Genomic DNA, 27788 nt, shown 5'->3' on the forward strand with positions numbered 1-27788 from the left:
GCTGTTGTCATGAGGCAACGTATTGCCAGTAAAAATCAATGCACAACTCTCAACCAATGAGATTGCAAGATGTCTGATAAATTTATATAAAAACGCATATGAATTATCATCACAGAAATGTATGTGAGGTCAGTACATTGTACATCATGAAATGCATATTTTGTTTTTTAAATTCATGAATTTTTTTCGTCGAGATGTTTGTCATTGCAACTGATTGACAAATTGCCCTACATCGACGTAAATAAGCACTGAATTGATTAGTGTTTAGTAGTAGCCATGATAAAAAATCATGGGCGTACATAGTCGAGCAGGATTTGAACCTACGACCTCCTGATTTACGTCGATGTAGGGCAATTTGTCAATCAGTTGCAATGAAAAACATCTCGACGGAAAAAAAAATTCATGAATTTAAATAACAAAGCAGTACCCGCTGCATTCTATAAGGATTAGAACCAACACTTGCTTTCGGGCGAAAGCTCGGTGGTCTAGTGGAGATGACGCCTGTTCGGTGATCAGGAGGTCGTAGGTTCAAATCCTGCTCGAGTATGTACGCCCATGATTTTTTATCATGGCTACTACTAAACACTGATCAATTCAGTGCTTATTTACGTCGATGTAGGGCAATTTGTCAATCAGTTGCAATGAAAAACATCTCGACGGAAAAAAATTCATGAATTTAAATAACAAAGCAGTACCCGCTGCATGCTATAAGGATTAGAACCAACACTTGCTTTCGGGCGAAAGCTCGGTGGTCTAGTGGAGATGACGCCTGTCCGGTGATCAGGAGGTCGTAGGTTCAAATCCTGCTCGAGTATGTACGCCCATGATTTTTTATCATGGCTACTACTAAACACTGATCAATTCAGTGCTTATTTACGTCGATGTAGGGCAATTTGTCAATCAGTTGCAATATTTTGTTTTGTTCTGTTTTTTGTGACTCTTCCAGAGAGATTCAGAGACTGGTAAGCATTACTCGTTCACCGGTATTTGCCTACTTCTCCGAGACCCTGGGAGGTCTCTCAACTATTAGAGCTTATGGGTAAGAGCAATGTGTATTTTCTTTTCCTTTGTGCTGTTTTGCTTAAATTTGTGTTGCCCGAGCAACATATGAACACTAAAATGTTCAAACAGCATCACTGAATTTTTCAGGCAGTATTTTGTACCTGTGTTCAGTTCTTGTATTTCTTTTCAACTGATTGATTGTATTCAAGCTTAGAACTAAAACTCAGCTATCGCCTTATTTTGAAGTAAAACAAATGAGTTCCTTTCATAATTGCTGAATAACCACTTGATTGCGGGTTTTGTAATAAATATCAACATTCAGTTTTTGGTATGTATGAGTACATTTTCTTTAATGCACAAATGTCATTAAGACTTATGGTAATGGTAATAGAAATATAATGTCACTTGATCGAATCTTCAATTGATGGCTTAGTTACACCCTATGTAGTACACTGTCGAATGAGCATATTTTGCAGAGCCAGTGCATTCCTGTTTGTTTTGCTTCTTCTTTCGATAAAATTTGGTTGCCTCAGTCTCAACAATCGGTTCCAGAGGGGGATTCTCCACAAGATTGAAGCCAACAATACAGCACTCATTTACATGCAGACAGGAACAAGGTGGCTTGGAGTTAGACTGGTGAGCATTAAACCATCGGCAATCTGTTCAATGTTGTTACCTGAAAACAAGGAATGTTATGCATGCATTTTTATTTCGCAAATTTCTCGAGAGCCAAGATTTGCAAAATTAAAATGCATGTGACAGTTCTTGTCTACACTATTCGCATTGAAAGTTAGAGGCAACTTGCGAAAATTTCATGCCGCGTAAATGGCCGTCAGCTCCATGAAATGTATCTCGAAAATTTCATGCCTCGAAAATATTTTGTTTTACAGTATGTGGCAGTGGTGGTCGGAGAGTGATTTCGAGTGTCAAGTTGTTCTGTACCAAAGTTTGTGGATTATACTGTAAATGTGAGGCTTTTTGAAGTCTGGAAGTTCACTTTGTTAGTAACGAGTTATCTTATTGAGTTATTTAAACATGTTTACAGATATTCTCTGAAAACTTCTACTTTGTCAGTGTATTTATTCCTAGAAAGATCTCAATGGCATGGGACCATGGTACAGTTGAACCTCTCTTATCCGGCCTCCCTTTATCCGGATCTCTCTATTATACGGACGCAATCTCGCCGTGATTTTTTTTTTTTTTACTAATGACGGGAGGAAAGGGGGATTTCCAACTCCTTGAGAACTCCTACACAAACACACATGAATTACATATTACTTCCAACATGATTAACATACATTACATCAAATTTCCTTCCAAATTGTTTGCCTTCAGACATTTTAACATCCCCAAACATCCCCAAATCATCGCAAGAACATGGACAGATTATGCGCTCGAGTCCTCTCATATCGCATTGCCACATATAGGTCCATATACAGCCGTCGATATGACTAGATAGACATGCATTGTTTCGAGTCATTGGCTGAGCAACGAATGATATTGAACACTCAAAAATTGTTCACACACAGTACACACACAAAGAGAGAGAGGGAGAGAGAGTGTGGGGAAGAGAGCAACCCAATCGCAATGCGCTATCACTTTTTACCTTGGGCCCGGTACGTAGCTGTCTGTTACTGAGTGTAACAATGAAAAGGTTGCAGTGTACACATTACTACATGTGGTACTACAATGGGCTACATCAGTACATGTGTATGTATATGTACATGTATAAATCATTGAGTCTCCCGTATCCGGCCAAATCCCTTATCCGGATGAGCCCCGGTCCCGACTTGTCCGGATACGAGAGGTTCAACTGTACTTTAAAGATTCAAGTCTTTTTAGATTTTGTAATGAATACAGGATAAATGGATCCCAGAGAACCTCAAGTAGCATGGTTATGATTTGAATAAGTCCATGACTTTGGAGGTACAACGTTTTTAGCTCTTCATATGGTACTTCACCCTGATTATTTGGGAGAGGAGCAACATCAAAGTCAATTAAAAGTGCTAACTTGTACTTTTCCCACAACTGTGTGTCTGTGCTGGTACTGTTTGAGAATATCACCATTATGATTTCAGAGGAGTTAATTGCTAAATGTAAAACATAAAAAATGAAAAAAAAAATATTGATCTTATGACTATGAAGTCTGACATTATTGTGAGTCACATATCCATTCTCATTTTGCATGTGTACTTCACAGGTTTCATCCAGAGCAATACAAGGTATTCACTGTGTTTATGATTTTGTTTCACGTATAATGTAAGTCTGCAAACCAGAAGTCAATCATAATTCCATTATGTCTTTTCCCTGTGCCTGGGGTATTTGCAACAGGACACGATAGGAGCTCTGACTGTGTTTATCTCTGGTATATCCAGCCTCGCAGCAGCAGCTGCTGATCCGATGAACTTTGGTCCCAGTCTTGTGGGTCTTGCTATTTCATATGCCATGTCGGTGAGTCGAAAATGGATCTGGTAATACATGTATATCTGCGCACAACTTTTTCACACTGCTAATCTGCTTGATGTTATTTCCTTTTATTCAATGACTGTAAATATCTTCAAGGTGTTATCAACCCGTGCTTAACTTTGGCACCAGTTCAGAAGTCCCAGACCGGGAAAATCACTGTTTGGGGAGTAACTTTTCAGAAATTGCTAAATTTACCTGTCCGACATCACTGATTTAAAAAAAAAAAAGATGATGAATAAAAAAGTAATAATGATAAAAATAACGAGAAAAAAAGGAAAAAAAAAGAACAGGACCAGTAATTTAAAAAAATACACACACACACATGTGCGCATATCAGGGACAAAAATACAGAAATTAGTCTATTTGAGACAGAACCATGAACTTTCATCTATTGAAATGTGGTGCCAATTCAATGATCAGTGTAGAGGCTTGTTGCTAAATGTACAATGGTATTTAAAGGGATGATGTATAATTTTGGTCGACATGGGATTCAAGTTTACAACTTTCTTTTGTGAGATAATGAGAAGACTTTTATGAAATATGAAAGAGCATACAATGCTAAAGGTAATTTAAAGTTTATTTGATGAATATGCTGGCCTCGGGTTTCCGTAGGTACCACTAGATCCTATCCAGTCAGCTAACCGCCATATACACAATGTACAACAAGAATAAAATTGCAGACAGTCGAGTCGAATGTTGCACTCTTGTCCTTATTCAATTCTTCTCCTAATTGTTGTGCATGCGCATGTATGTGAATGAACGAACAGTAAAACTGCAAGTGAAACACTGAATGATACACTGTTATATATGTGACCGTGCACCTCAAAACGAACATAAAGTCGCACACACTGATTTTGCGTGAGGACTGAAAATAAGTGAAATGGGTCAACCTAGCCAAACTTGACTTTTTCATATTTTCTGAAAGAGCGGGTCTTCTTTTACATTATGCTGAAATTTGGTATCATAAAACGGGCAGGAAAGTGTGTTTTTTTAGCAGTTTATCTCGAACATTTTTGGTAGAATAGTGTGATTAGGTGTGTCTTTAGAATCCCTTTTTCATTTCTGGAAAACCTTGTCCACACTCTTCACTTTCAACTCTAATAACTTTTGAAAGGATAGGGCTACTGCTTTGAAAGTTGGCATTAATTATGGACAGAATGTGTTAATGAGGCATGCTTAATTTCAGTTTAATCTGATAATCCCTTCATTGTTGTTACTCTGGTGGTTTACTTCCTGTCTTTTGTCCCATTCATTGCACAGCCAGTACGGCTTGGTAAAGATTAAGCGCTTGAATAGACACTACTTCAGAGCCTCTTTTCTCACTTCACACTTTTCCTGAGTTTGTGCTTTCTTTCCAATATTTAGGTATGTTAGGAGAGTCCATTTGATTTGAGTTATACATCATTTTAAAGCTTAAAGTCTGCTCTTTCAGAATATGGTCTTAACTAAAAATTCATGTCTTGCGACTTTTTGTTTGTTTTGTGGTGCAGTGTCACATATATAGTGCATGAGGCTGAATGCACTATAAGAATGTAAGCACCGACAAATTCTGAATTTGCCCCGAAGGCCAGTTATATTCAATGAGGCCGCAGGCCGAATTCAATATAATTGCCTGAGGGCAAATTCAGAATTTGGAGGTGCTTGGTACTTGTTATAGTGCAATAAGATGTCATGCACTATGTGTTATATAAAATAGCATACATACCCAGGCAAGATCATTTAAGACTCTACACGTGTCTAGACAAGCAATAATATCAGTTTCTTTGAACCTGTATGTGTAGACAAAATCCTGAAGATCCAAATTCAAGTATAGAGTCTAGGGTCTACGTGGTTATATCTAACGTTTTCTAGGCCCTACGATAGGTTAGGTCTAGGGGCCCTGGCCTAACATTTAGATCTTTCTACGTCACTTACGAGCGACAGAGCTAACGTTAGTTAACACTTGACCCTACAATAGGTCTACCATGGATCTAACAGTAACACGTTAGACGCCCTACTTACTGCACTGTGGGTCCAGGACCAGGACTAGATGATGTTTTGTAGGATTAGGGATCTACTGGATTTAAACACAAGGCTCGTGCCAGGCATCATTGAAGTCACCATTGCTGCACATGTGGATTCCGAGAGTGTGTTGTAAATGTAGTAGTAAAAGTTCATAGCGTAGCGTGATCAAAGAGCGCTTTAACGTATACCGTACACACGCTGCCCATTTCCACGGCGCACTTCCGCGCAGAATGTACGGAGAAAGCGGCACAAATCTTGGGTTGACTTGCTCAGTATCAGTCAGATTGATTCCTTTTTCAGAACAGTAGGAGTCCAAAATTCGTAGGGCGTATTTGATGGCATCCTTTGTGTCCTAATTGTCTAAGATACTGTTTATATAGATCAGTCTCTGTAAAAGTAGCGAACCTGTTCATTTCAGCTTCCATGTTTAAATCTACCGCTGAAAGTCTAGTCCCACACAGATAAGTTGCTGGTATAGCCAGCGAGAATTGATGAGAATAACGATAATATCGAGCAAAGCATATCGCGGTTGTGGCGCAATCGCGTCGATAAGGTGCGGGATTCAAGTACTCGATGATTAAAATGAGGGAGCAAAAACCGATATCAAATCTATAGTGGGTTATCGTTTGCAATCGTTATATTTTGCGTGCACTACAACTTTTGTCATGCACTGCCGGCCTGTATCATAAGTATGTATGCTATTTTATATATGAATACATCAAACATCAATTTCTTAGATTACAGTATAGGTTGAGCATACATGTATATAATTCTCCTTTAACACACAAAAAGGTTTGCTCTTCTGAACAAACAATAGTACAGTCACTGTCTTGTACTGCATCATTATACATACACATTTTGTGTCCATGTATTCACTACACATCATGAAATGGCATCTCTGTAATGTCATTATCCATCCACGTTTACACTGTAGCAGTGTTAATACACTGTTGCAATATCAATTTTCTGTTGCAATTCAACAACAAAAAAATAATGTTTAGAGACCGTAATATGCATGTAAAGACCTATACAAAACTTACAGACTTGTGCTCTTCCAAGCCTAGAATCTTTACCCTTGTGATTGACACATTTGGATTGTGATCCTGTCCCAAGCTGTGAAATGATGCAATAAATTACAAATGTTTGTATGGAAAATTCAAATTAACGAACACTACACATTACATGCCTACATTTAGCACTACCCTTGCCTTCAGTTTTCTACAAAATAAATAATCCTTTCCTTAAACCAAAGCTGCTTAAAATGCTATAATACCACTTCTTTTCACATAAAAATGTAGAATGTTTCAGCCTGTACGTTACCGTTATAGGATGACATACTTATGAATGCAACATGTAAAGCACGTATCTCAAAACACTAAAGACAGTCTTTAATTCATACTGATGTCTAGGCGTGACAGATTTAATATAGCGAGCGTTCGGCCGCGTGGGGAATGCTCGCGTTCCTCCTTTTGTTAGGGGACGCCCCTATTCCTCCTGCGTGCAGAATGGGGGGTTTAATCCCTCTATTCATCAGCCTAATGAGGGCGTTCCTTGGACGCAACAGAACGGGCTTGCTCACAAGTCGCATTCATGGCGTTCCTCTCCGCTTTAGGAACGCAAGGATTATCCCAACCACGTGCTTTCCGCGCACGGCTTCACCTTTGAAAAGAACAATTTGCGCCGGCAAGTGCACAATTCACGGTGGACGCCAGAATTCCACATCGTTCTTGCAAGTTAAAATAAATCGCGTGGCAAAAACGAGTGAGAGAAATCGCGCACTTCAGACAGTTAAACGATTGCGACTCCACATGCTCGCATACGCTACGGAGTAACATTGCACGAGTTCGCAAAATTCTCACGACTCGCAGTTTCCAAGCGTCATGAACAGGATTGGTATTCCAAAAGTTTTGCCAAAGTTTTGCGATTATTCACAAGCAATAATTCACAAGCGAGAAGTTGCATTCTGGTTTACTTTTCGATGACATTAGTCAAGGCTCGACACTTACGGGGCCACCAAAAATGCGCGTCGGGCCACCGAAATTTCAGAAATGAAGATTTTGGTACGATCGGGCCACCAAAAAAGTCGGATGTTTGCCTTTACTTTCGAAAATGAACAGCGGTAACAATCGGCTCCGTAAGATGCTAAAATAGATGTCAGATGTTTACTCTTAATTTTGGAAATGAATAACGGTAATATTCGACTCCGTATGATACTAAAATAAATGTCGGATGTTTGCTTACACTTTGGGAAATTAATAACGGTAAGAGTCAGCTCCGTACGGTGCTTAAATTAATGTCAGATAATTGATTTTGCCTTCGGAAATGAATAAGGATAACATTCGGCTCCGGAAGATGGTGAAATAATTGTCGAATGTTTGCTTTGACGTTCAGAAATGAATAATAATGATATTCAACTCTGTATGATGATAAAATAAATTTCTGATGTTTGCTTTTATGTTCGAAAGTAAATAGCAATAACATTCAGCTCCGGAAGATGCTAAAATAAATGTCGAATGTTTCCTTTGACGTTCGGAAATGAATCAGAGTAATATTCAATTCCGCATGGTGATTAAATAAATGTCGGATATTTGCTTTACTTTCGAAAGTAAATAGCAATCACATTCGGCTCCAGAAGATGCCAGAATAAATGTCAGATAATTGCTTTTACTTTTGGAAGTGAATAGCAGTAACATTCTGCTCAATACCATGCTAAAACAAATGTCGGATTTGTTGTTCCACACTGCTCGATTGATAAAAGAAAAAAAACTGTTACGATTCGCTAAAGTTTGTTATTATGCTGAAGGTTCGCTTTTCTTTTTTATATAAGTTTCGAAATTTCGGACGTTATATAGCTGATACGAAAACGAAGTTTCTTACCACGAATATGATAATTTCTTTACAGATAAACGACCCACTTTTTTTCCATTTTCGGATGAATGAACCATCTGAATATTTTTTTTTCCCGGAATGATGAATATCGTGCAAAGAAGTAAACGATGTCACGTTCAGAAATAAACCCATATATTCCCGTCACAGGAAAAGATTCGGCGTTTTTAATTTTCTTTTAGCCAAAAATGACATAAGTTTCGTACCATGCACGTAATTCATTCTCACATTTACGAACCTTCGGAATAATGCCACAAATGGTATTAACGAGCCCTAATACAATTTTGGATTAACACATTACATAAGGCATATCAAATTTGCGTGTTTTGCGGGTTCAGCAAAAAGAACCATCGGATTTACGAACCTTATTCTTCTTTCGGAATAATGAACATAAGGCAAAGGAAATAACGATGCCATAATAGGAATTCAAATTATTTTCTTGCCTCAAAGATTTTCCATACTTATTTTCCGAACTACTAACCCCCAATGCCAGACTAAAAATCCGAAAATTAGATAAGCTCTGCTTTCTGATGTTTTGTTAATCCCAGAAATTAAAAGGAACAAGTTGTGTTATTCGTTTTCAGAGTAACGTAATTAATTTAATATCCCGATAAATGCACCCTTAGAATCACAAAATTCGTGCGGTTTCGGATTAATGAATCGTATTTATTTTTCACATTAACGAATATCAATACGGCAGAGGGAATTTTCGAGAATATTATAGCGAATCTTATTTAACTTTCGCATTACAAGAACCTTACAGGTGCAACGAACATCAAAATATAAGAACGATGTCAAACTAAAAATTGAAACTGTATAGTTGCTTCAAGAATTTTACCTCCCGTCTATATTGCTTTTCCGATCTAAATCTAAAAATGAAATAAAACAAAACAAAACAAAACACGATGAAACGCACTATTATTGCCGAACATAGAATACATCCCCATAGGTGGAACAAAATAACAACAGAAAAAGATGCAGAGAGAGAATGATGGGCGGGAGAATGGTCTAGGAGGTCGAAGATCTTTTGTGTGTGTGTGTATGTGTGTGGAATTGAATATTACATGAACATGTTGTGCACAGAAATCTGTCAAAGTCTGTCAAAGTGTGTCAGAGTCACGAGAAATCAAGTTTTAGTTATGCCTATAGATATGTGGATTCTACAGACTCTAAAGCTACGTTTACACCATGTTCCTGGCGGCCACGTTGTATTTGCCTGAGATGCAGTGCGCTGTGGGTATACTAGTATATGCAGTTGAGACATTCTCCTGTTCCCCCCCCCCCCCCCACCTTCGCATTCTAAGTCTTGTTCGGATCGTTCCAGTCCTCGCCCCGGCGAACTTCTATAGCTATCACACGCTGTTCTCACGGCGTCTGATCAGGCTATAGACTATCAATATTTTCCGTCCCGTCCCGCTGCGGACCGCCTCCAAGTTTTGTTAGGGTCTATTACGTGCCGTCGTGTTTCATTGCATTCATCCCATTTTATCAAGGCATACAAAATTCCTCATTAGCACCGGGACTGCCGTGGCAATTTTTTTTAACAGTTTAAGAATGTGACACGGCATCCACGGCAATCACGGCCTGTCACATTTGCCTATCTCGTCTCACAGCGTTGTTTCACGTCCGTCCCATTTTGTCCGTGATGGCCTGAAATGTGACTGCCGTGGTTGCCGTGAACATGTGTAAACGCGGCTTTTAGCTTTACATAATCCAATTCCACATCCCTTTAAACCTTAAATACGAATATTTGTACGCTATTGTCAGTAGTTCACTTTCTAAAAAGCAAAAACAAACGAACAACCAAACAAACGAACGAACAAGTAAACAAACAAAACCATGACAATCTCTTAAAATTCAGGTTCTGTTTCCGTTCAAGCTCACAACCTGATTCTTTCCCTAAACGAAACAATACAGCAGTCGTTCTTTATAGCGACGCACGACGGCGTTTACGCTCCTCCTCTGTCACTTCATAAGGCGAAAGCATTCTATATGAGGAGTCAAAGAAAATCATCCAATTATAAGACGGTATCTATCATCGACCAATACGGCAGCCTGATGTGAACTTCGGTGTGTTTGTGTCCGTGCCGCAAAATGAATACGTCGGTGCGCTTTTGTGTGTCGGGTGCATCTTTAGCAAGGAGCTACAAGTTTTGTTGCTTGTAGCTCCATGGCTGTTATTGCTGCCCCAAAACAAGGGAAGCAGAAGAAAAATGGCATACCTGCTATTAAGAAAAGCCTCTTTTAAACGAGGATGTTTCTTGCTGCTATTCCCTTCCGATTGTAAAAACTAAAGAGGGTGCTTTATAAGCAATTATGAATACCTGAATTGAAAGGACCAGAGGATACCCATTCTGTAGGCGACGTAAAAAGCATAGGAAAGCCAATTGAGACAATTGGTGCTGGTCAGTCGTCTGCCGAGATCATGGTAATTGCATGTACAACAGTACTATAAACTATCAAAATTAATGTATTATACACACGAATGTAACATAGATACATATCTTTCTCATAATCTGTCACTTTGAAACACTGCATAAAATATGAAGTACCACTGACTTGGTTACTTAACTCAGCATGACATTAAAGCTTTCTAGTACAGTGTATCACATTATTGTGTTACGGGGGGGGGGGGGGACGTTTAATAAATCTGTTTGTACAGTTACGAACAACTTACGAGCGACTGGTGATCAGTTCTGATGTGCTATACTTATCAGAATTTCCATAATTCAGCACAAGAACTTATCATCAGTCACTCGTAAGTCGTTCGTATCTTTACGAACAGCTTTATGACCCCCCCCCCCCTTCACTGCGTTTCAAGCAGTGGAATATAATTATATCCTAACAAAATATAATAAGATTAAGGCATTTCGTTTTCTAGTTCACGAACTTTCGGAATAACTTTTTTATTTTGTGTGTGTGTGTGTTCTTGAATATTCATCAAAACGAACTTAATTGCATTCTATGTGATTAACGAAATTTTGGAATAATTAATTGCAGACAGAGATGAAAATGACCGTTACTGTTTCTTGCATATTTCTCAGTTTTTATGTTCACAACGATGTTCCTCGCTTTGTGATTAATATACGTTTGGTCCATCCATCGCGTTTCCCGCAAGCTTGAAAAAGGAGCTAAAATTCACGCAAGGAGACGGGTTTTCTTCCACGAGAGACAAATCATTTGTAGAAGATGCACCGTCCTTCCCGCCTGTTATAAAGATAACCTATCATACACTATATACGGCTAGCACTGTATGTAGTACTGAAGAAATTTTTCCTGGTGAGAGTCGGTAGACTTATCCGTTCCAAGCGCGGGTAAATTAGTAAGTCTTCTCTCAGGACATTAGGTTTTACCCAGAACTTTACGGAATCCGCATATCGTCTTGCTGACCTATAAGAAAATAAGCCCAAACATTACATTTTGCCAGTTAACAAATAGCCAGGTTAATTATTGTTGCACAAGTTGTCATTATAATACGCTTTGCAAAAAGTAGGCTTACTTTCAATCTTCACTGATGAGCTCTAAACAGCCCATTACATAACCAGGGAAGAGGGATAATTACATTCATAGTTTAAATGAGTTTTCTTAACCCGTTCCTCCCATAATTCTCCAAGAGCCTGAAATGCTCAAAAGCGAGATTCTCTTTGCAGGTCGACTTGAGAATGGACAGGTTGGTATTCCTCCTGTGCGGAAACAGTCAAGCTGTAGGCCTATTATGACAGTATCCCCTTTCCATGGTCAACTACAATACCATGTGCCATCAAACAATGAAAGTATCGATCGGGCACCAGGTATAGGTATGAATAGACATTGCGCTAATGGGCTCACAAACTCTTTTGTTGTACACAAGAATATTGTCACTGGAGGCAAGTATCTACTGAGCTGAGCCTCTATCGCTGTGTACATCTTAATTCGAGTTTTATTGCGAAAGAAGCACATATACGCGAAGTTAGTAACGGCAATGCACAAAACACAAAAATCTTGAGAGCTTTTGAAAGAGCGGGATCCGAAACATGGACCCGTTTCTAGACACTGTACGTTTTAAATTTGATATGAAAAAAACAAACGCATATTCCCCAAAGTGCATGCAAATTTGCGATTTAAATTGAAGTGCGTTGCTGTGAAGATATGCGTGTGAATTCGTATGATTCTGTCGAGATAATTTTTCAGTGCCGACTGAGTTGAAAGAGGATGTGTGATTTTCCTTCCCTAAGTCGCCATATTTTTATTTGTTTTGCTTACATTTCTATTGCCATACTCTGAAAATGAATTGTTCTCGCGCTCCGATTCGCAACATTACCGCTCTGTGATGTACGGCGCGGGCCAGTCTGAAATAAAAACAAGAAAAATTGTTAATCCGGAAACGACATCTTTGGGATTACTATAACCTTCGTAAAGATAAACATCTTTCCATCGTCGAACTTATTTAACTTTGGACTGAGATTTAAACCTTCGGAATAGCGAACTACAGTAACAATAATTTGCTACTATTTTTTTCATCGACATTTCGTGAAGCACGATGCGTTTCGGTAGTTTGAAACGTGTTAATGTTGCGATGTCTTTCCCCTGCTAGTGCAGACTAAGTTCAATCATGGCGAAAGTTCCGTTACGAAATAAAAAATGATTCAAGTCTTTTCAACAATAACACGCTTCGGTTTATAGTTTTTATGCGTTTAAACGCAGTTTTTAGTTTCGTACAAAAACCGCAAGTCTTTTCTGCAACGCTCTTGCGTTTTAGATACAGCGTTGCTTGTGATTTGATGGACTTGCATTTGACTATTAGAATTAGTGTTTAAACGCAATTGAGTTTAAGTTTCTTACAATTTTCTAGTGTCGGATGATTATGAAATGCAAGTCTTTTCAGCGTTCCGTGTTTGATGGACTTGCATTTGATTTTGGGGGTTGCGTTTAATTCTTAATTTTGCGTAAGAAGTAAAAAATAATGCAGGTCTTTTCAACAATAACTCACTTCCGTAGATGTTTAGAGATGCGTTTAAACGCAGTTTCTTATAATTTCGTACAAAAAGTATGTCTTTTCTGCAATGCTCTTGCGTTTAAATACAGCGTCGCGTGTGATTTGATGGACTTGCATTGGATTTTTAGAATCGCGTTGAAACGCAACTGAGTTTTAAAGAAGTTCCCTACAATTTTCAAGTTTCGTATATCAAACGCAAGTCTATTCAGCGTTCCGCGTGATGACATGGACTTACAATTGCATTTGATTTTCAGAGCTGCGTTTAATTTTTAATTTTGCATACGAAAAAACAAACAAAATAATGCAAGACTTTTCAACAATAACGCACCTCCGTAGATGTTAAGAGATGCTTTTAAACGCAGTTTCTCTATAGTTTCTTACGAAAACCTCAAGTCTTCCCTGCAACGCTCTTGCGTTTGAATACAGCGTTGCGCGTGATTGATGGACTTCATTTGATTTTTAGAGTTGCGTTTCAACGCAATTGAGTTTCAGGTTCATACAACTATTTTCTAGTTTCATACTATATCAAACGCAAGCCTTTTGGCAGCAACGCACTTGCGTTTATGTGCAAAGTTGCTCGTGATTTGATACACCTGCATTTAATTTTCAGCTGCATTTAATTACATGTAGACTAGTTGCATTTGATTAATTTTCTAAAAACGGGCCCAGGTTTCTATTAACGCTTCGGAATAATTAACGTTAGAATATTCGGATAAACAGAAACACCTACACGTGTATTTCATGTTCTGATAATGATTTTTTGCTAGGACCTTTATGTGTACAAAGTTTTTGCGTTTTGAGAATAACGAGCAGAAAAGGGGGAAAGTGAACTGCTTTGGGTAGCCAACTACATGTAATTCTCCAATGTAAATGAATGTATGCCCTTTCATTTCTGGCGTACAAGACAATATGACGCATGGCGCGAACGCTACCACGCCATACACTAGGGAATTACCGATTAGAAATGCAGCGAATCAGAGCGGGAAAACGATTTATTCTTTTTTAAGAGAATGGCGATAAGATTTTGAGCGAAAAATTATGTCGACTTAGACGAGGGAATAAACACGTATTTCAGCTCAGTTGGCACTAAAAAATCAGGTCGACTTACGCGAGTTGTGGACTTATAAATGTCGACTAAGACGAAGAAATTTTCAAGGAATAACAAGACAAAAATCGGGACTTTTTTATCGTGTCGACTTAAGCAATGTCGAGGTTTACTGTACTAAAGCTCCATAGTTTCAGCAGAGCCAGATGTGTATGTACCTCCCTGGTTTCAGGAAGGAGGTACTAGGCGAGCTCGCCTGGTACCTCCTTGGTTTCAGGTGCAGGGAGCTCTCATCAGCTAGCTCTCGCCAACTACAGCACGTGTCTCCAACAGCATGCACGTATCACACAGCACAGGGTTACTAATACATGTACTATATACATAGACCCTCTTCCCTCCCAGGCCCCATGCAATTGACACGATGTTTACGACCCATTCAGCGCGTACGCAAATTCCTTTACCCTGCGGTTTTTGCCTGGCGGCAAACCTGCTTTGAAGTTCCTGGAAATTTCCACCAGCTTGTTGCCTGGCTGGCACGGCCATGGGTGTCAAGTTTCCGTCAATCTACCTAGCTATTGTGAATGTTTTTCTTATACACTTGTCACTTCATTACACACATTTTGCTTCACCTGAGAAGCTGCTTACAAGAGTGGTCTCACGCTCATGTAAGGGGAACAAATACTATATTTCGGATACTATTTCAGATGCTTCTTGATTACGCCTCTCATCGACGCAAATTAAGGTAATCACAGCGTTACTAACGCGTAATAGTGCAATGCCTTTCGTTTCATTTGTTTGCTAGTTTGTCCGTTTTTTTAAGCTTCCATGAAATCAACTGTGTAAGTGTTAAGCACAAGACAAAGGGAAGACTTAATCCGGGCGTTCCCGAACGCTGGCTACATGGAGCGATGGCTTCGTGGTCGATTGGGTGCAGTGAAGTTGACGCTATTGTGTTCGAAACAAAGGCACTAAACAAAAGACTTTTAAGCTGGCGTTCCCGGAACGCGGACGGCATGGGCGCATGCCAAGCTCGTGCCAAGCTGGCTACTTAACAGATAAGAAGGCATGCCGGACGCGGGCGAACGCTCGTGAGATAAAATCTGTCACGCCTAAATCAAACTCTATCCTAAAGAAGTTGTGAATTAATTCTGGACGTATTACCACCATATAAACCGAATTCTGAATACTGGTTTACACGTCATATCAACTCACGGCTAAGTGATAGCATAAAGTCAAGAGGCAATGCAGGTCTATGTTATAATAACTCTACACGCAACATACAATACACAATGCGTAGCTGTCGAACCTATGCTGTACGTACCGTACATTGTACATAACCTACACTAGCGTTACTTACGCTTGATGACCATCATGGAATTCTGAAAACAGCACAAAAGGCATTTAAATTCTCTTTTATCGTGAACTGTGAACAAAATGATAGCTGTAAACTTATGCAGAACCATCAGATGAAGGACTTCCATCCGGAATTCTGTGATTATCGTGAGATAATCTTACCTATTTGCTGCATAATTGCTAGAAGCACAAACGAGCAAACCATCGGTTCGTGCCCCATCTTTCTAGCCCATTATGGTAGGCCGAAAATCACATTACTATATTGCGCCCACGCATAAATTTAACACACAATCATTGCTACATTTGATGCGCTAATACTAGCCTAGGTATGAGAAGCCGAAATTGCAAAAACAATTCAGTGCGAACAGCACAATTAACACTGGTTATGAAATGGCTAAGATATCCAAAAACAAAGTTATCCTAATTGAAAGGTGGTACCCACATTTATTATAGTGTATAACCACTTTGTTTTACTTTGTTTTTGGATATACAGTCGAACCTGCCTTAGCGGCCACCTGTCTATAACGGCCACTAAAAAAATCCCCCCGAGAGAAAAGCCCTGTTTAAGACACTGTGTATAGCGGCCACCTATCTAACGTGGTCAGCGGCCGCAACTTTTGTTTTCAGTGGTAGATTTTAACCTGTCTATAGTGACCAAAGAACCGATGGAGCCGTAGCCGAGCTGATAATTCAGCGTGTTTTGCTGCTTTGTAGCCGTGCCACTTATTCCTGCGCAACGTTCAGTGATCACCACCGCTTCAGTCATCACTCATTCAGTCATAACAATGCACAAGTGTTAAGCTTTTTTTTAGAATTGTACACATGCTACCTTGCAACAATTTTATAATCACCATGCATTGTTCAATGCATGAACACACACGTGTGCATACATACACACATGCATGTACAATGTGCATGTACATGAAGGCTGTGCACTTGGATTATCTGTCTATAGCAGCCACCTGTCTATAACGGCCACTTTTTTCGTCTCCCTTGGGTGGCCGCTATAGACAGGTTAGACTGTATCAGCCATTTCTGATATTCATCAAATGAACTTTTAATTCCTCTTAGAATTGTATGCTCTTTGTTATTTCTGAAGTGGTTTCTGATGATCTAACAAACAGCAAAGATAGGAATCCTCCATCTTAAGCTAAACTATATCATCCTTCTAACCAGGATAAGACTCAAATGAAAGTTTGAGCAGTTTTATTTTGCAATGTAAAAATAGCAATGAAAGGTAATAGAAAACACCATAAAATGCACAAATCATCACCAACCCAGCAGAATTTGGTTTCCAAGCAGTGATGAGTTATCTCGTTTGCCCCTTCCCTCCTCCTCCCCTACCCCATTAAAACCTTCTCTCCCCTAGACTGCTAGCACCCTGAAATTTGTCGTTCGAGGTGTGGCAGACTTGGAGATGGCCATGAATTCTATGGAGAGGACTATCTATTATTCTGAGGTGGATGTTGAAGAGAGTGATGGTAAGCCATGTGAGCTTTTGCCTTTTTGTTAATGACACCCTTAGCCTGAAGAGTGTAAAATAAAATAGATTCTTTTTTTCTTTTTTGGTTCTGTTCATTATTCCTTATCTCACTTTCTTGATTTTACTTGTTTAACCAACAACAAAAAAGAAGAAAAAAAAAGAATGAATTTTCTTTCATCTAGCCTATCGGTGGCATCATATTAAATGAGATGTAGATGTACTGATTAGTCATTCGACATCATCACTCAAAGCCAAAGGTCACAGATCAATGATCTTTACTTTGAAATTGTATTTTTCTGCACCAACTTCATTTAAGGATAACCCATTGTAGCCCATATTGATCTTTGTGCACGTATGGTCTCTTTACATCTGCTACCAATGGTAGGTTCTGTGATACCAAGGGAAGATTGGCCAGAAGAAGGCAACATCATTTACGAGAATGTCTCTGCCCGATATGCCAGTGACTTGGATGCGGTCCTTTCCAAGGTGTCTGTCCACTTCAAGGCTGGCCAGAAGGTGGGTGTGTAAAGTGAGACAAACCATAACAACTCTCTTTGTCTAAAATCTTTCTCTCTTAAATTTTGTAAGATATTGACAAAAATGCCCCCAAACAAATCAAAAACTCAAAGCAAAGGTTGAAGGGAAACTCCACTCTGTAATGAAGTTGACCGTGCTGAGAAAACATTAAAGTCAAACAAACACGGTGGTATGAGGTTGTCATTGTAAGCTAGATGTGTTTAAGAAAAAAAAAACCAACAGCATGTAATTAATTGATAGATTTGTGTGTGTTTTTTTCCATGTTGTTGCAGATATGATCACAATGTAAATATATCTTCAATTGTCTACTGGAAAAGACATTTTCCCAGGGTATGGCAGACAGTCAAAACATTGAACAAACATATTTTTAGGGTAAAGAAATACAGTATTGAGAAAGAATACACAACAGGTGTACCTATGCAACAAGCTCAATACAGTTTTCTCCTTATCATACAGATTATGAACAAATATGAATGAAATTTTAATGATGCAAGTGTAGGTAGATACGTCATTTGCTCACATTGCTCACATATGCTTGAAATCCAAGTACTCTATTGTAATTATTCTATGTCAATGATTGCAACTTGTAAATCTTAAAGTCATGTGAAGACCGTGATAGCTCTGGAATTCTGTAAAAGTGGATATTTTTGCGCAAGTAATTTTTTGCACTGGGCTGGGTAAGATGGGATTTCGTGTGTTTTCAATTCTGCGGAATCACGACATTAACTACTGGAACATACATTGTACATATGGCATGCAAAAATATTCATGTGTTTTTGTCCCCGCCGAACGAGTTCGAGCAGGGGACTATGAAACGGGCTCCGTACGTGTGTGTGTCCGTCCGTCCGTCCGTCTGTGTGTGCGTCCGTGTGTGATCAAAATGTTCAATTTGCTACTTCTCTGTCATTTATGAGCCAATTTTAATTCTGTTTGCTTTATGTAATAGCACTACATGGGATCTTTGAAACTTCTACACAGAATTTCAGTTGTGACCCTTGACCTTTGACCTATATTGTACATTTTGCTTCAAAATGCTACTCCTTCGCCATTTCTAACCCGATTTCAATTCCGTTTGCTTTATGTAATGGCACTAGGTGAGGGCTTTAAAACTTTTACACAGAATTTTGACCTTTGACCTTGATTTTTGACCTATATTGTACATTGGCTACAAAATGCTACTCCTTTGCCATTTCTAACCCAATTTCAATTCCGTGTGCTTTATGTGATGGCACTAGGTGAGGGCTTCAAAACTTCTACACAGAATTTTGACCTTTGACCTTGATTTTTTACCTGTATTGTACATTTTGCTACAAAATGCTACTCCTTCGCCATTTCTAACCCGATTTCACTTCCGTTTGCTTTGTGTGATGGCACTAGATGAGGACTTCAAAACTTCTACACAGAATTTTGACCTTTGACTTCTTTGACTTTTGACCTTGATTTTTGACCTATATTGTACATTGGCTACAAAATGCTACTCCTTCGCCCTACTCCTTCGCCATTTCTAACCTGATTTCGATTCCGTTTGCTTTATGTGATGGCACTAGGTGAGGGCTTCAAAACTTCTACACAGAATTTTGACCTTTGACTTCTTTGACCTTTGACCTTGATTTTTTATCTATATTGTATATTGGCTACAAAATGCTACTCCTTCGCCATTTCTAACCTGATTTCGATTCCGTTTGCTTTATGTGATGGCACTAGGTGAGGGCTTCAAAACTTCTACACAGAATTTTGACCTTTAACTTCTTCGACCTTTGACCTTTAGTTTTTACCTAAATTGTACATTGCGCTACTAAATGCTACTTCCGGCGGGGACATATATTACGCACCGCGTAATTTCTACTTTTCCTTGTTATTCTTGCGCTGGCGTCTGGTTTGCACAAAATGCGCGAAAATTTCCACACCGCAAAAATTTCCACTTTTACAGTTTTGTGATATATAATGGGGAAAATGGGTGCAATTATGTGTTCTGTTGTGAATTTGAGAAAAGTTTTACAGTGTAATCCAAGCAGAGTCATCATTTGAAGCTTGAATAACAGTAAATCTATGTGAAAATTTGCAACTCAGATCGGCATCTGTGGTAGGACGGGCAGTGGAAAGTCATCACTCACCCTGACTCTGTTTAGAATCATCGACATGTTTGAAGGTGAGTCACTGGAAGGTTTGTGTAGCAATAGACCAATCATTGCAAGGCAAGGTTGTTCACACTCACACAGTGATGGTGACCATAGACCATGATTCTCTCGAGTGGTTTAGGAATTCAGCGTTTTGAGAAAACCACCTTCAAAGTTTTCCTTCCAATATATATTCTCAATGTTCAAGGGGAGGCAAGACAGTGTTCACCTCTTGACAATAGAAGGTATGCTCCTAGCAAACTCCATGATGTTCATTCAAGCTTAGCGCCAGCATTCTATGCACAACCAAACAGTAACCAGAATGCCATGCACTGACCAAGAGATCACTACTTCGTTGCTACGGGTGGAGTCTAGCTGCGGCGTGAAATCCAAACTTTCAGACACATTTTTGTTCCATTGAACGTCGGATAATCATGGCCCAGAGAAATGCTAATTTCTTGCCTTTCCTTGATCATTAGCTTCGAAATTTTGGCAGATGATAGACGATACATTACACTACAAAATTATGCCAAAAACAGAAATCCAATTCCGATTCCGATGATTCTGACTTCAAATTCGATTTTTCTCAGCTCAGCCGTCAGTGACTTTAGGATGGTTTGGTTGTGGCGGGTCACATATATTCATAATATGCAAAATATCTTGAGATGACATTTGAATTTTGATTGGACCAAAGGTAAGTAGAAATGAGCTCTGAATGTCTTTGAACTTTTTCTTTTGTGTTTTTTTTTTTCTCCCAAGGTAACATCTTGATTGATGGCATCAACATTGGAATGCTTCCCCTGAAGGAGCTGAGGAAACGACTGGCCATCATTCCCCAGGACCCGGTTCTCTTCACTGGGACCATTAGGTTAGCCTTGCTTTCATTCCCAGTGGTCAGTGACCTCACTAAATAATGGAGGGAAGGGGGTGAGGGTACTTTTGATGGCTTGTCTAGACATGTATGTATGTGGACCAAGAAAGTGCATGTTCTTCTTTAAAGCAAATATGAGTGAGAGTTATTGAAGGTTGAAAAGTGACTGTTTGCTTTACTGTTTCTAGAAATAAGCCTTACCATTTAATATCAGACTTATATTTCTTTTAGATGTTTAATGGTATACAAATAATGAATGTTTATGAGTGCAATGGACAGAATATTTCATGAGGTGAAAGATGAAATGATCCATTCAACTCGGCTGCGCCTCGTTGAATGGATGAAATATTTCATCTCTCACCGAATTAAGTATTCAGTCCATTGCACGAATGAAAAACATTTATTATTTGTTTTATATACAACTCGGCTGCGCCTCATTGAATGGATGAAACATTTCATCTTTCACCGAATTAGATATTCAGTCCATTGCATGAATGAAAAACATTTATTATTTGTTTTATATAACACCTAAAATAGATCCTTGTCATTTGATGTTTTTATCAATTTAGAAACGAGAATGAATCTGAGATCACGAGAGTGCTCACTGAGCGCGTTGTTGCATACATACTAGCTAGCGTGCTGTTGCATACATACAACACACACGGCAAAGGCAAGCGTTTTACACGCGTAGTGTGCCGGCTGGGCTCTCAGCGAGCGTGCAATGGACCAAATCGTATTGATCCAAAATTGCACGGTAAATGGAGCCACAACTGCATGGATGATGACGTCATAGTAAAATGGGCCGAATGATCAATGTTAAACAACCAATCAAATAACAAGGATGTCTTCAGGCGTTATATAAAAAAGTATGTTTAGCATTCTGCTTTTTTTTTTTTTGATTGATTTTCGGTGTTTAGCCATTTCAGATGTACAGAGCAGTGAGAGTCATTCATTCATGTTGTGCCCTTCCTATTCTTACAGCATAAAAGACTCATGTTTATCTCATGATATAATCCAAACTCAACCCAAACTTTTTGATTCTTTGTGTCGGGTTGACACACTATTGGCATGCTCTCTGTCTGTGCTTAAACCCATTGAGGATGAGTTCCGAGTATGCTCGAGGAGGTGTCCATGGGAAATGCATGTTGGAGCAAAATCAGCCCATCCTCAATGGGTTAATGAGAAGAAGATCCTATGAGTCTTTTTCCTCAGCTTTTGTTTCCATGTCTCTGTACAGATTTAATTTGGACCCTCTCGGAGAGAAAAGTGATGATGAGATATGGCAGGCATTGGAGATTGCTCAGCTTAAGGCTGTCGTCACTGGTCTGGAAAAGGGTTTAGGTGAGTTCAGCAGTCCAGAGCTAATCAGTTTATATGAATATACCATGAAGTTGCTGTTTCTGATCTGCAAACCTGCTGATTAAAAGACAGTCAATGGATGATTGCAAGGTTGATAAGGAACGAAAACAACAAGCAGGAAAGGAAAAAGTGGAGGGAAATGAGAGTTCCTTCACAGCCAATCATAATCTTGCATTTAAATTGTCAGTGTCTCATTTTATTAAAGGATGTTCTCAGATCAGTCAGCTGAAATGTCACTTTGAAATGTCCATCAGGAGGGTTTAACACATGTCTATTATATTACAAGTCTGATTCAGAAAGTAATTACTTTCTCTCAAGTATGGTTTGCCAGTTCTGCTTTATATCATTCTTTGATCATTTTTTTTTTTTTTTTTTTGTTTCCCTCTGCTATTATGTGTTGCCAGATGCTTCATGTTTGGGGGTTGTCTATCCCTCCATCTGTCAGCCCCTAATTGATCTGCAATGCCTGATATGATGGTTTTTCATATGAAACTTCATAGGCAAACCAGTCCATGTACAGGAAAAAGATTCTCTGAGAGAAGTTAAGGCCACTGGGTCAAAGATCAAGTGAAAAAGCTAAAAATTTACACAGGCTTATTGATTACATTAGTGGCATATCTATTCAAAATGATGAAAAAATATCTTGGTTACTCTTTTGATTCACTCAGGCATATTGATTATGCCAGTGGTATTTCATGGAGGTACATCCCACAAGTGCAGGGCCCTAAAGTTTTCTGTGTTGTGAAGTCTGTAGCGACTGCTGACATGCTGTATATGTACAAGGTTTTATGATAACTGATCAGCAATCTGCCAAGAAAGAGTTTGTATTGACAGTCTTGTGCAAGACTTTTCAACTTGTATGGCATATTCTGTACTGTCTGCAATCATAAACTATATTCATCCTGCCCAAGGTGAAATGAAGGATCTGTGCTCCTAATGTTTAGAAGTCTGCCGCACTTAGCTGTCATGAAGGTTTAAAAAGCTACTGCCAGGCATAGTGTATCCCTCATGCAAAAATCAGGGAAGCATTGATGTTATGCCAGTCTGAGTGATTTCTCAAAAACTCAAAATAATTTCTCTGTAGGAATATTCCAATTTAAAGAGAAATTCGCATGATGAGAGCAATTCTTTGTTTTTGAGAATAATTTTTATGCCTCCACCACGAAGTGGTGCCGGAGGCATTATGTTTTCGGGTTGTCCGTCCGTCCGTCATCCTTCCGTCCGTCCGTAATGAATTTTGTGGACAAGGTAACTATTAAAACCTGTTGAGGTATCCTAATGAAACTTGGCATGTATGTGTATTAGGGGGTGAAGTTGTGCCTATCAACTTTTGGGTGCACATGCTCAAGGTCAAAGGTCAAAAGGTCAAGGTCAAACACATAAAATTTCACTATTTCCACCATATCTATTGAATGCCTGAAGATATTTTCTTGAAACTTAGTGTATACATGTATTACCCAATTAAGATTCTCTGGTGAAAGTTTGGGTCATGAGGTCAAAGGTCAAAAGGTCAGGGTCAAATACATAAAATTTCACTATTTCCACCATATCTATTGAATGCCTGAAGATATTTTCTTGAAACTTAGTGTATACATGTATTACCCAATTAAGATTCTCTGGTGAAAGTTTGGGTCATGAGGTCAAAGGTCAAAAGGTCAGGGTCAAATACATAGAATTTCACTATTTCCACCATATCTATTGAATGCCTGAAGATATTTTCTTGAAACTTAGTGTATACATGTATTACCCAATTAAGATTCTCTGGTGAAAGTTTGGGTCATGAGGTCAAAGGTCAAAAGGTCAAGTAAAAATATTAAAACTTCTTTTTTTTCACCGTACCTTGGAAAATTGTTCAAGGTATCTTCATGGAACATAGTATATACATGTACTGACTGGAAGTGATTATCTAGAGAATATAGGGTTCATGGGGTCAAAGGTCAGGGGTCAAAGGTCAAGTGCAACACTTCAAAATTCTACTATTTCCCTCCTATCATGCAATGCCAGCAGGGTTATTTTTTTTTTACACTTGGTGTATGCATACATGTGTAACCTAATAGAAATTCTCTGGAAAGTTTTTTTTTCCTTCTTTTTTTGCCTCAAAGGTCAAAAGGTCAAAGGTCAAGTGAAAGTGCTGAACTAACTTTTTCCTCCATATCTCGGAAGTGGCTCAAGTTATCTTGAAACTTAGTACATATTATGCATGTTCTACCTGAAAGTGATTATCTTATGAATTTTAGGGTCAAGGGCCAGATGAAAATGGTAACAATTTACTATTTACAATTAACAATTTACAATTCAGAAATTGCACTTTTTCTCCACACCTGTACCTTGAAAATTACTCAATGCCTAAATGTATGAATGGGTCAAAGTCGAGTTAAAGTCCTTAAATCCCTAGATACATGCTCTCCTATTCATCCAATTAAACCTAGGTCAAGGAAGGTGAACATTCAACGCATTTGTGACAAACTTGTCATTTCAATATTTTGCCAATTTTGTGAAAATGTAATCACACATTGTCCACATGTACTATCTAGACCTATTGGGAAAATCATGCATTATGGCAGAGGCATACCAGTCGCCATAGCGACATTTCTAGTTGATTTCTGTTTTCATTTTTTTTCTTCTGTTCTTTATCTGTGTGAATAGATTCTGAGGTCTCTGAGGGTGGGGAGAATTTCAGCGTGGGTCAGCGGCAATTATTTTGTCTGGGACGAGCATTTCTGAGAAAGACAAAAATTCTTGTCATGGATGAAGCAACAGCATCTATCGACTATGAAACGGTGAGCTTCAATTCTGTCTCAATATTTTGTCTTGTCAGCAAGTTGTGCCCAATGTAACTACATGATTATTCATATGGTTTAAGCGTCTGAAATTAGAGTGCTTGGTAGTCAGAGGAATTTATAGAACATTCCCATAGAAATCAAAGTTGCAAGCATAAGGACAGTCTCCTTCAAGCATAATGTTGAATTTAATTTTTTTTTAAATGAAATACCATTCCATGTTTTGTCACTAGTTCGTAATATCTGAAGGTTTATTGATTAACCTGAAAAGCTTTTCTTCTCCAAAATGGACAGGTATGCTGATTATTTTTATTTAAAAATAGTGGCAGTCTTGATTACGGTAGACTTCTCTCAAAGTGAATCTTACTTTTAATAGGTACGTGGAATCATGTAATCCCGTAGTGTTGTTAGGATCTTGGAATAAGAAGATATATACAGATTTGCTGAGATTTCCTTGCAGCAGCACATGTGAACTGGTGTTTATGATCTGAAAGAACCAATCGCCATGGCAACATCTTCCTTATCTCTTCATTGGCAGGATTGCATCCTCCAGCAGGTAGTGGCTACAGCGTTCCAGGATAGGACCGTGCTGACTATAGCTGTGAGTTCATTTCATGCTTTCCTTTATGTCTAGCACAATACAGAACCATTACATCAAAACACCACTTTCATCATTCACTGTGACTTCGTGTCACCAGACAGTTTACACGTTTTGTGTCCAATCAAATGACATTAAGAATCTTGCCTAGAAAGAATATAGAATGTGTTTGAAGATGTCAAACCCCGACTGTCCATTTCATAAACTGGATTTGCATGGTACCAGAAGTCATTAATCAGTGTGTGTGTTTGACGTCAATGTTCATAACTCTTGCAGGATACTGACATGGCAAAATCATGTACATGTAACTACCATCTTGCCTCCATCTACTTAAGAATGATGATTTAACCCTAATCAGGCCGGACTTTTTAGCTCACCTGAGCCAAAGGCTCATGTGAGCTATTGCGATCGCTCTTCGTCCGCCGTCCGCCGTCCGTCGTGCGTCGTCAGTCGTGCGTCGTCCATCGTGCGTAAACTTTTTACATTTTCATCTTCTTCTTGAGAACTCCATGACCGATTTTCACCAAACTTGGCAGGTAGCATCCCTAGGGGGATAGGATCTCAATTTGTTCAAATGGGCGCCATGGCCCACCTGGGGGGTCCCAGGGGGGCCCAAACACCCTAAAATTAAGGAATCTTTAAAAATCTTCTTCTCTAGAACCAGAAGTGATAGGGCTTAGATAATGCTATGAGTTAGTACATTGATGACTGTAGTTTCAAGTTTGTTCATGGGATTGGCGAAGTCAGGGGTGCCCCCCCCCCCCCCTTGGGACCCAGGAGAGGGATGGGGAGAAGTCCTACAGTTGTAATGGGGCCTGAATTGTACATGTTCATCTTCTTCTTGAAAACCTCATGATGAATTTTGACCAAACTAAGCAGGTAGCATCCCTAGGGGGATAGAATCTCAATTCCTTCAAATAGGCACCATGTCCCTCTTGGGGGCCCCTAGGGCCCCCCACATTAATGAGTATTTAAAATCTTCTACTCTAGAACCAGAAATGATAAAGCAAAGTTAATACCATGAGTTTGTACATTAATGACTTTAGTTCCAAGTTTGTTCATTGCAGATCCAGGGCTGCCTGCCCCCCCCCCGGGGGGGGGGGGGGGATCCATATGCAGACCTAGGTTCTCAGGTAAGAGTGTGCAAGAATGCATGGAAGGTGAAATTGCGATACTCAGGTGAGCGCGTGACCCCCGGGTCTCTTGTTTAGCCATGCTAAAACCGGAGGGTGGGTGGATTCCCCCCCCCCCCCCCCCCCCCCGATCCCGGCCATCAGTGGTGGGATCACGACAAAATTTGGCATGCATGACACCCACGTCAAAATCTACAAGATTGTGTCATTAGATTTTTTGAAACAATCAATTTCTAATTTTAATTAATTAATTATGCAAATTAAGCTCAAGATCTTATTTTAGCCTAATTAAAAGCATTGAGAGCCTACTTTTTGGTCTGTACATCTGTTTTAGCATACTCAACAATTGTACATCACAAAAACTTCCAAAACTCATTTCAATTCTTATGTATTTTATTGTTTTCAGAATTTCTTATATATTTCTTTGTTTTTCAACTTTTGTTTTTTCTTTGTTTTTCGTTTAAAATTGTCACTGACCACTTTTCTACGATAATCAGCATAAAATTGATCAGTGAAAGTGATTAATTGTAAAAATAATCAGGTTTTTATGACTTTCATGACAGAGCACCATTTTCCATAGGAAATGTATACAAAATCACAAAATTGTGCCCATTTTGGGGCGATATGCCTTTACTAAAATGGGCGTGGCTTTGAAAAAGTATGCGCAGACGTTGCAAATTTGGTCGCAAAAGTTACGCGAGACTTGAACGAAGAAAGTCAAGAAGCGTCGCGACGAGGCCTTCTCGCGTTACAGAATTATAGTGCGAAACGTCGAGGGGGGGATTCTGCCCCCCCGGCCCTTTTAGGGTTAAAAGAAAGTGAATAATAATTCCTGCTGACAAAAGAAGACACAATATTATGGGTAGAATGGCAGACTAGCAGACTGTAGAGTTGTACTCATCTAGACATCTAGATATGCTCACACAATTCCTGGCTACATATTGATGACATACCTTGCTTGGTATCCCCCAAACTCCACCTCAATCCCTCACAGCTCCTGCCATAGTCATGTAAATGTCTCTGTACTCCTCTTACCTCCAGCACCGTGTGTCGACCATTATGGACTCGGACTGCATCCTGGTCCTGAGCAAAGGCAAGGTGGCGGAACACGGAACACCAGAGGCCCTTCTGGCCAAGGAGAATGGCATCTTTGCCTCGCTGGTGGCTGAAAACAAGTGA

General features: G+C 39.2%; 1 protein-coding gene across 1 annotated transcript; it reads left to right on the forward strand.

Annotated features, from left to right (window-relative positions):
* The first annotated feature begins 1013 nt into the window (after nt 1-1013).
* On the forward strand, nt 1014-27788 carry LOC139740799 (ATP-binding cassette sub-family C member 9-like). Its single transcript, XM_071651373.1, has 11 exons — nt 1014-1039; nt 1536-1638; nt 3334-3453; nt 17101-17212; nt 17600-17730; nt 19822-19900; nt 20628-20736; nt 21977-22080; nt 24745-24878; nt 25417-25479; nt 27651-27788. Exons 2-11 carry the CDS (start codon nt 1603-1605, stop codon nt 27786-27788), a joined length of 1026 nt encoding a protein of 341 aa, XP_071507474.1. The 5' UTR covers nt 1014-1039; nt 1536-1602.

The sequence above is a fragment of the Diadema antillarum genome, unplaced genomic scaffold, assembly GCF_040938485.1.
Source record: "Diadema antillarum isolate AM-2024a unplaced genomic scaffold, OU_Dant_1.0 seq00000885_RagTag, whole genome shotgun sequence".
In the NCBI taxonomy this organism is placed as follows: domain Eukaryota; kingdom Metazoa; phylum Echinodermata; class Echinoidea; order Diadematoida; family Diadematidae; genus Diadema; species Diadema antillarum.

Bases quoted from the DNA above. Each gene is read 5' to 3' on its own strand.
- LOC139740799 (XM_071651373.1), top strand. From the start codon at position 1,603: ATGCAGACAGGAACAAGGTGGCTTGGAGTTAGACTG. The intron at 24,879-25,416 runs GTGAGCTTCAAT...CTTCATTGGCAG, and splicing joins CATCTATCGACTATGAAACG to GATTGCATCCTCCAGCAGGT. The intron at 25,480-27,650 runs GTGAGTTCATTT...TCTTACCTCCAG, and splicing joins GGACCGTGCTGACTATAGCT to CACCGTGTGTCGACCATTAT.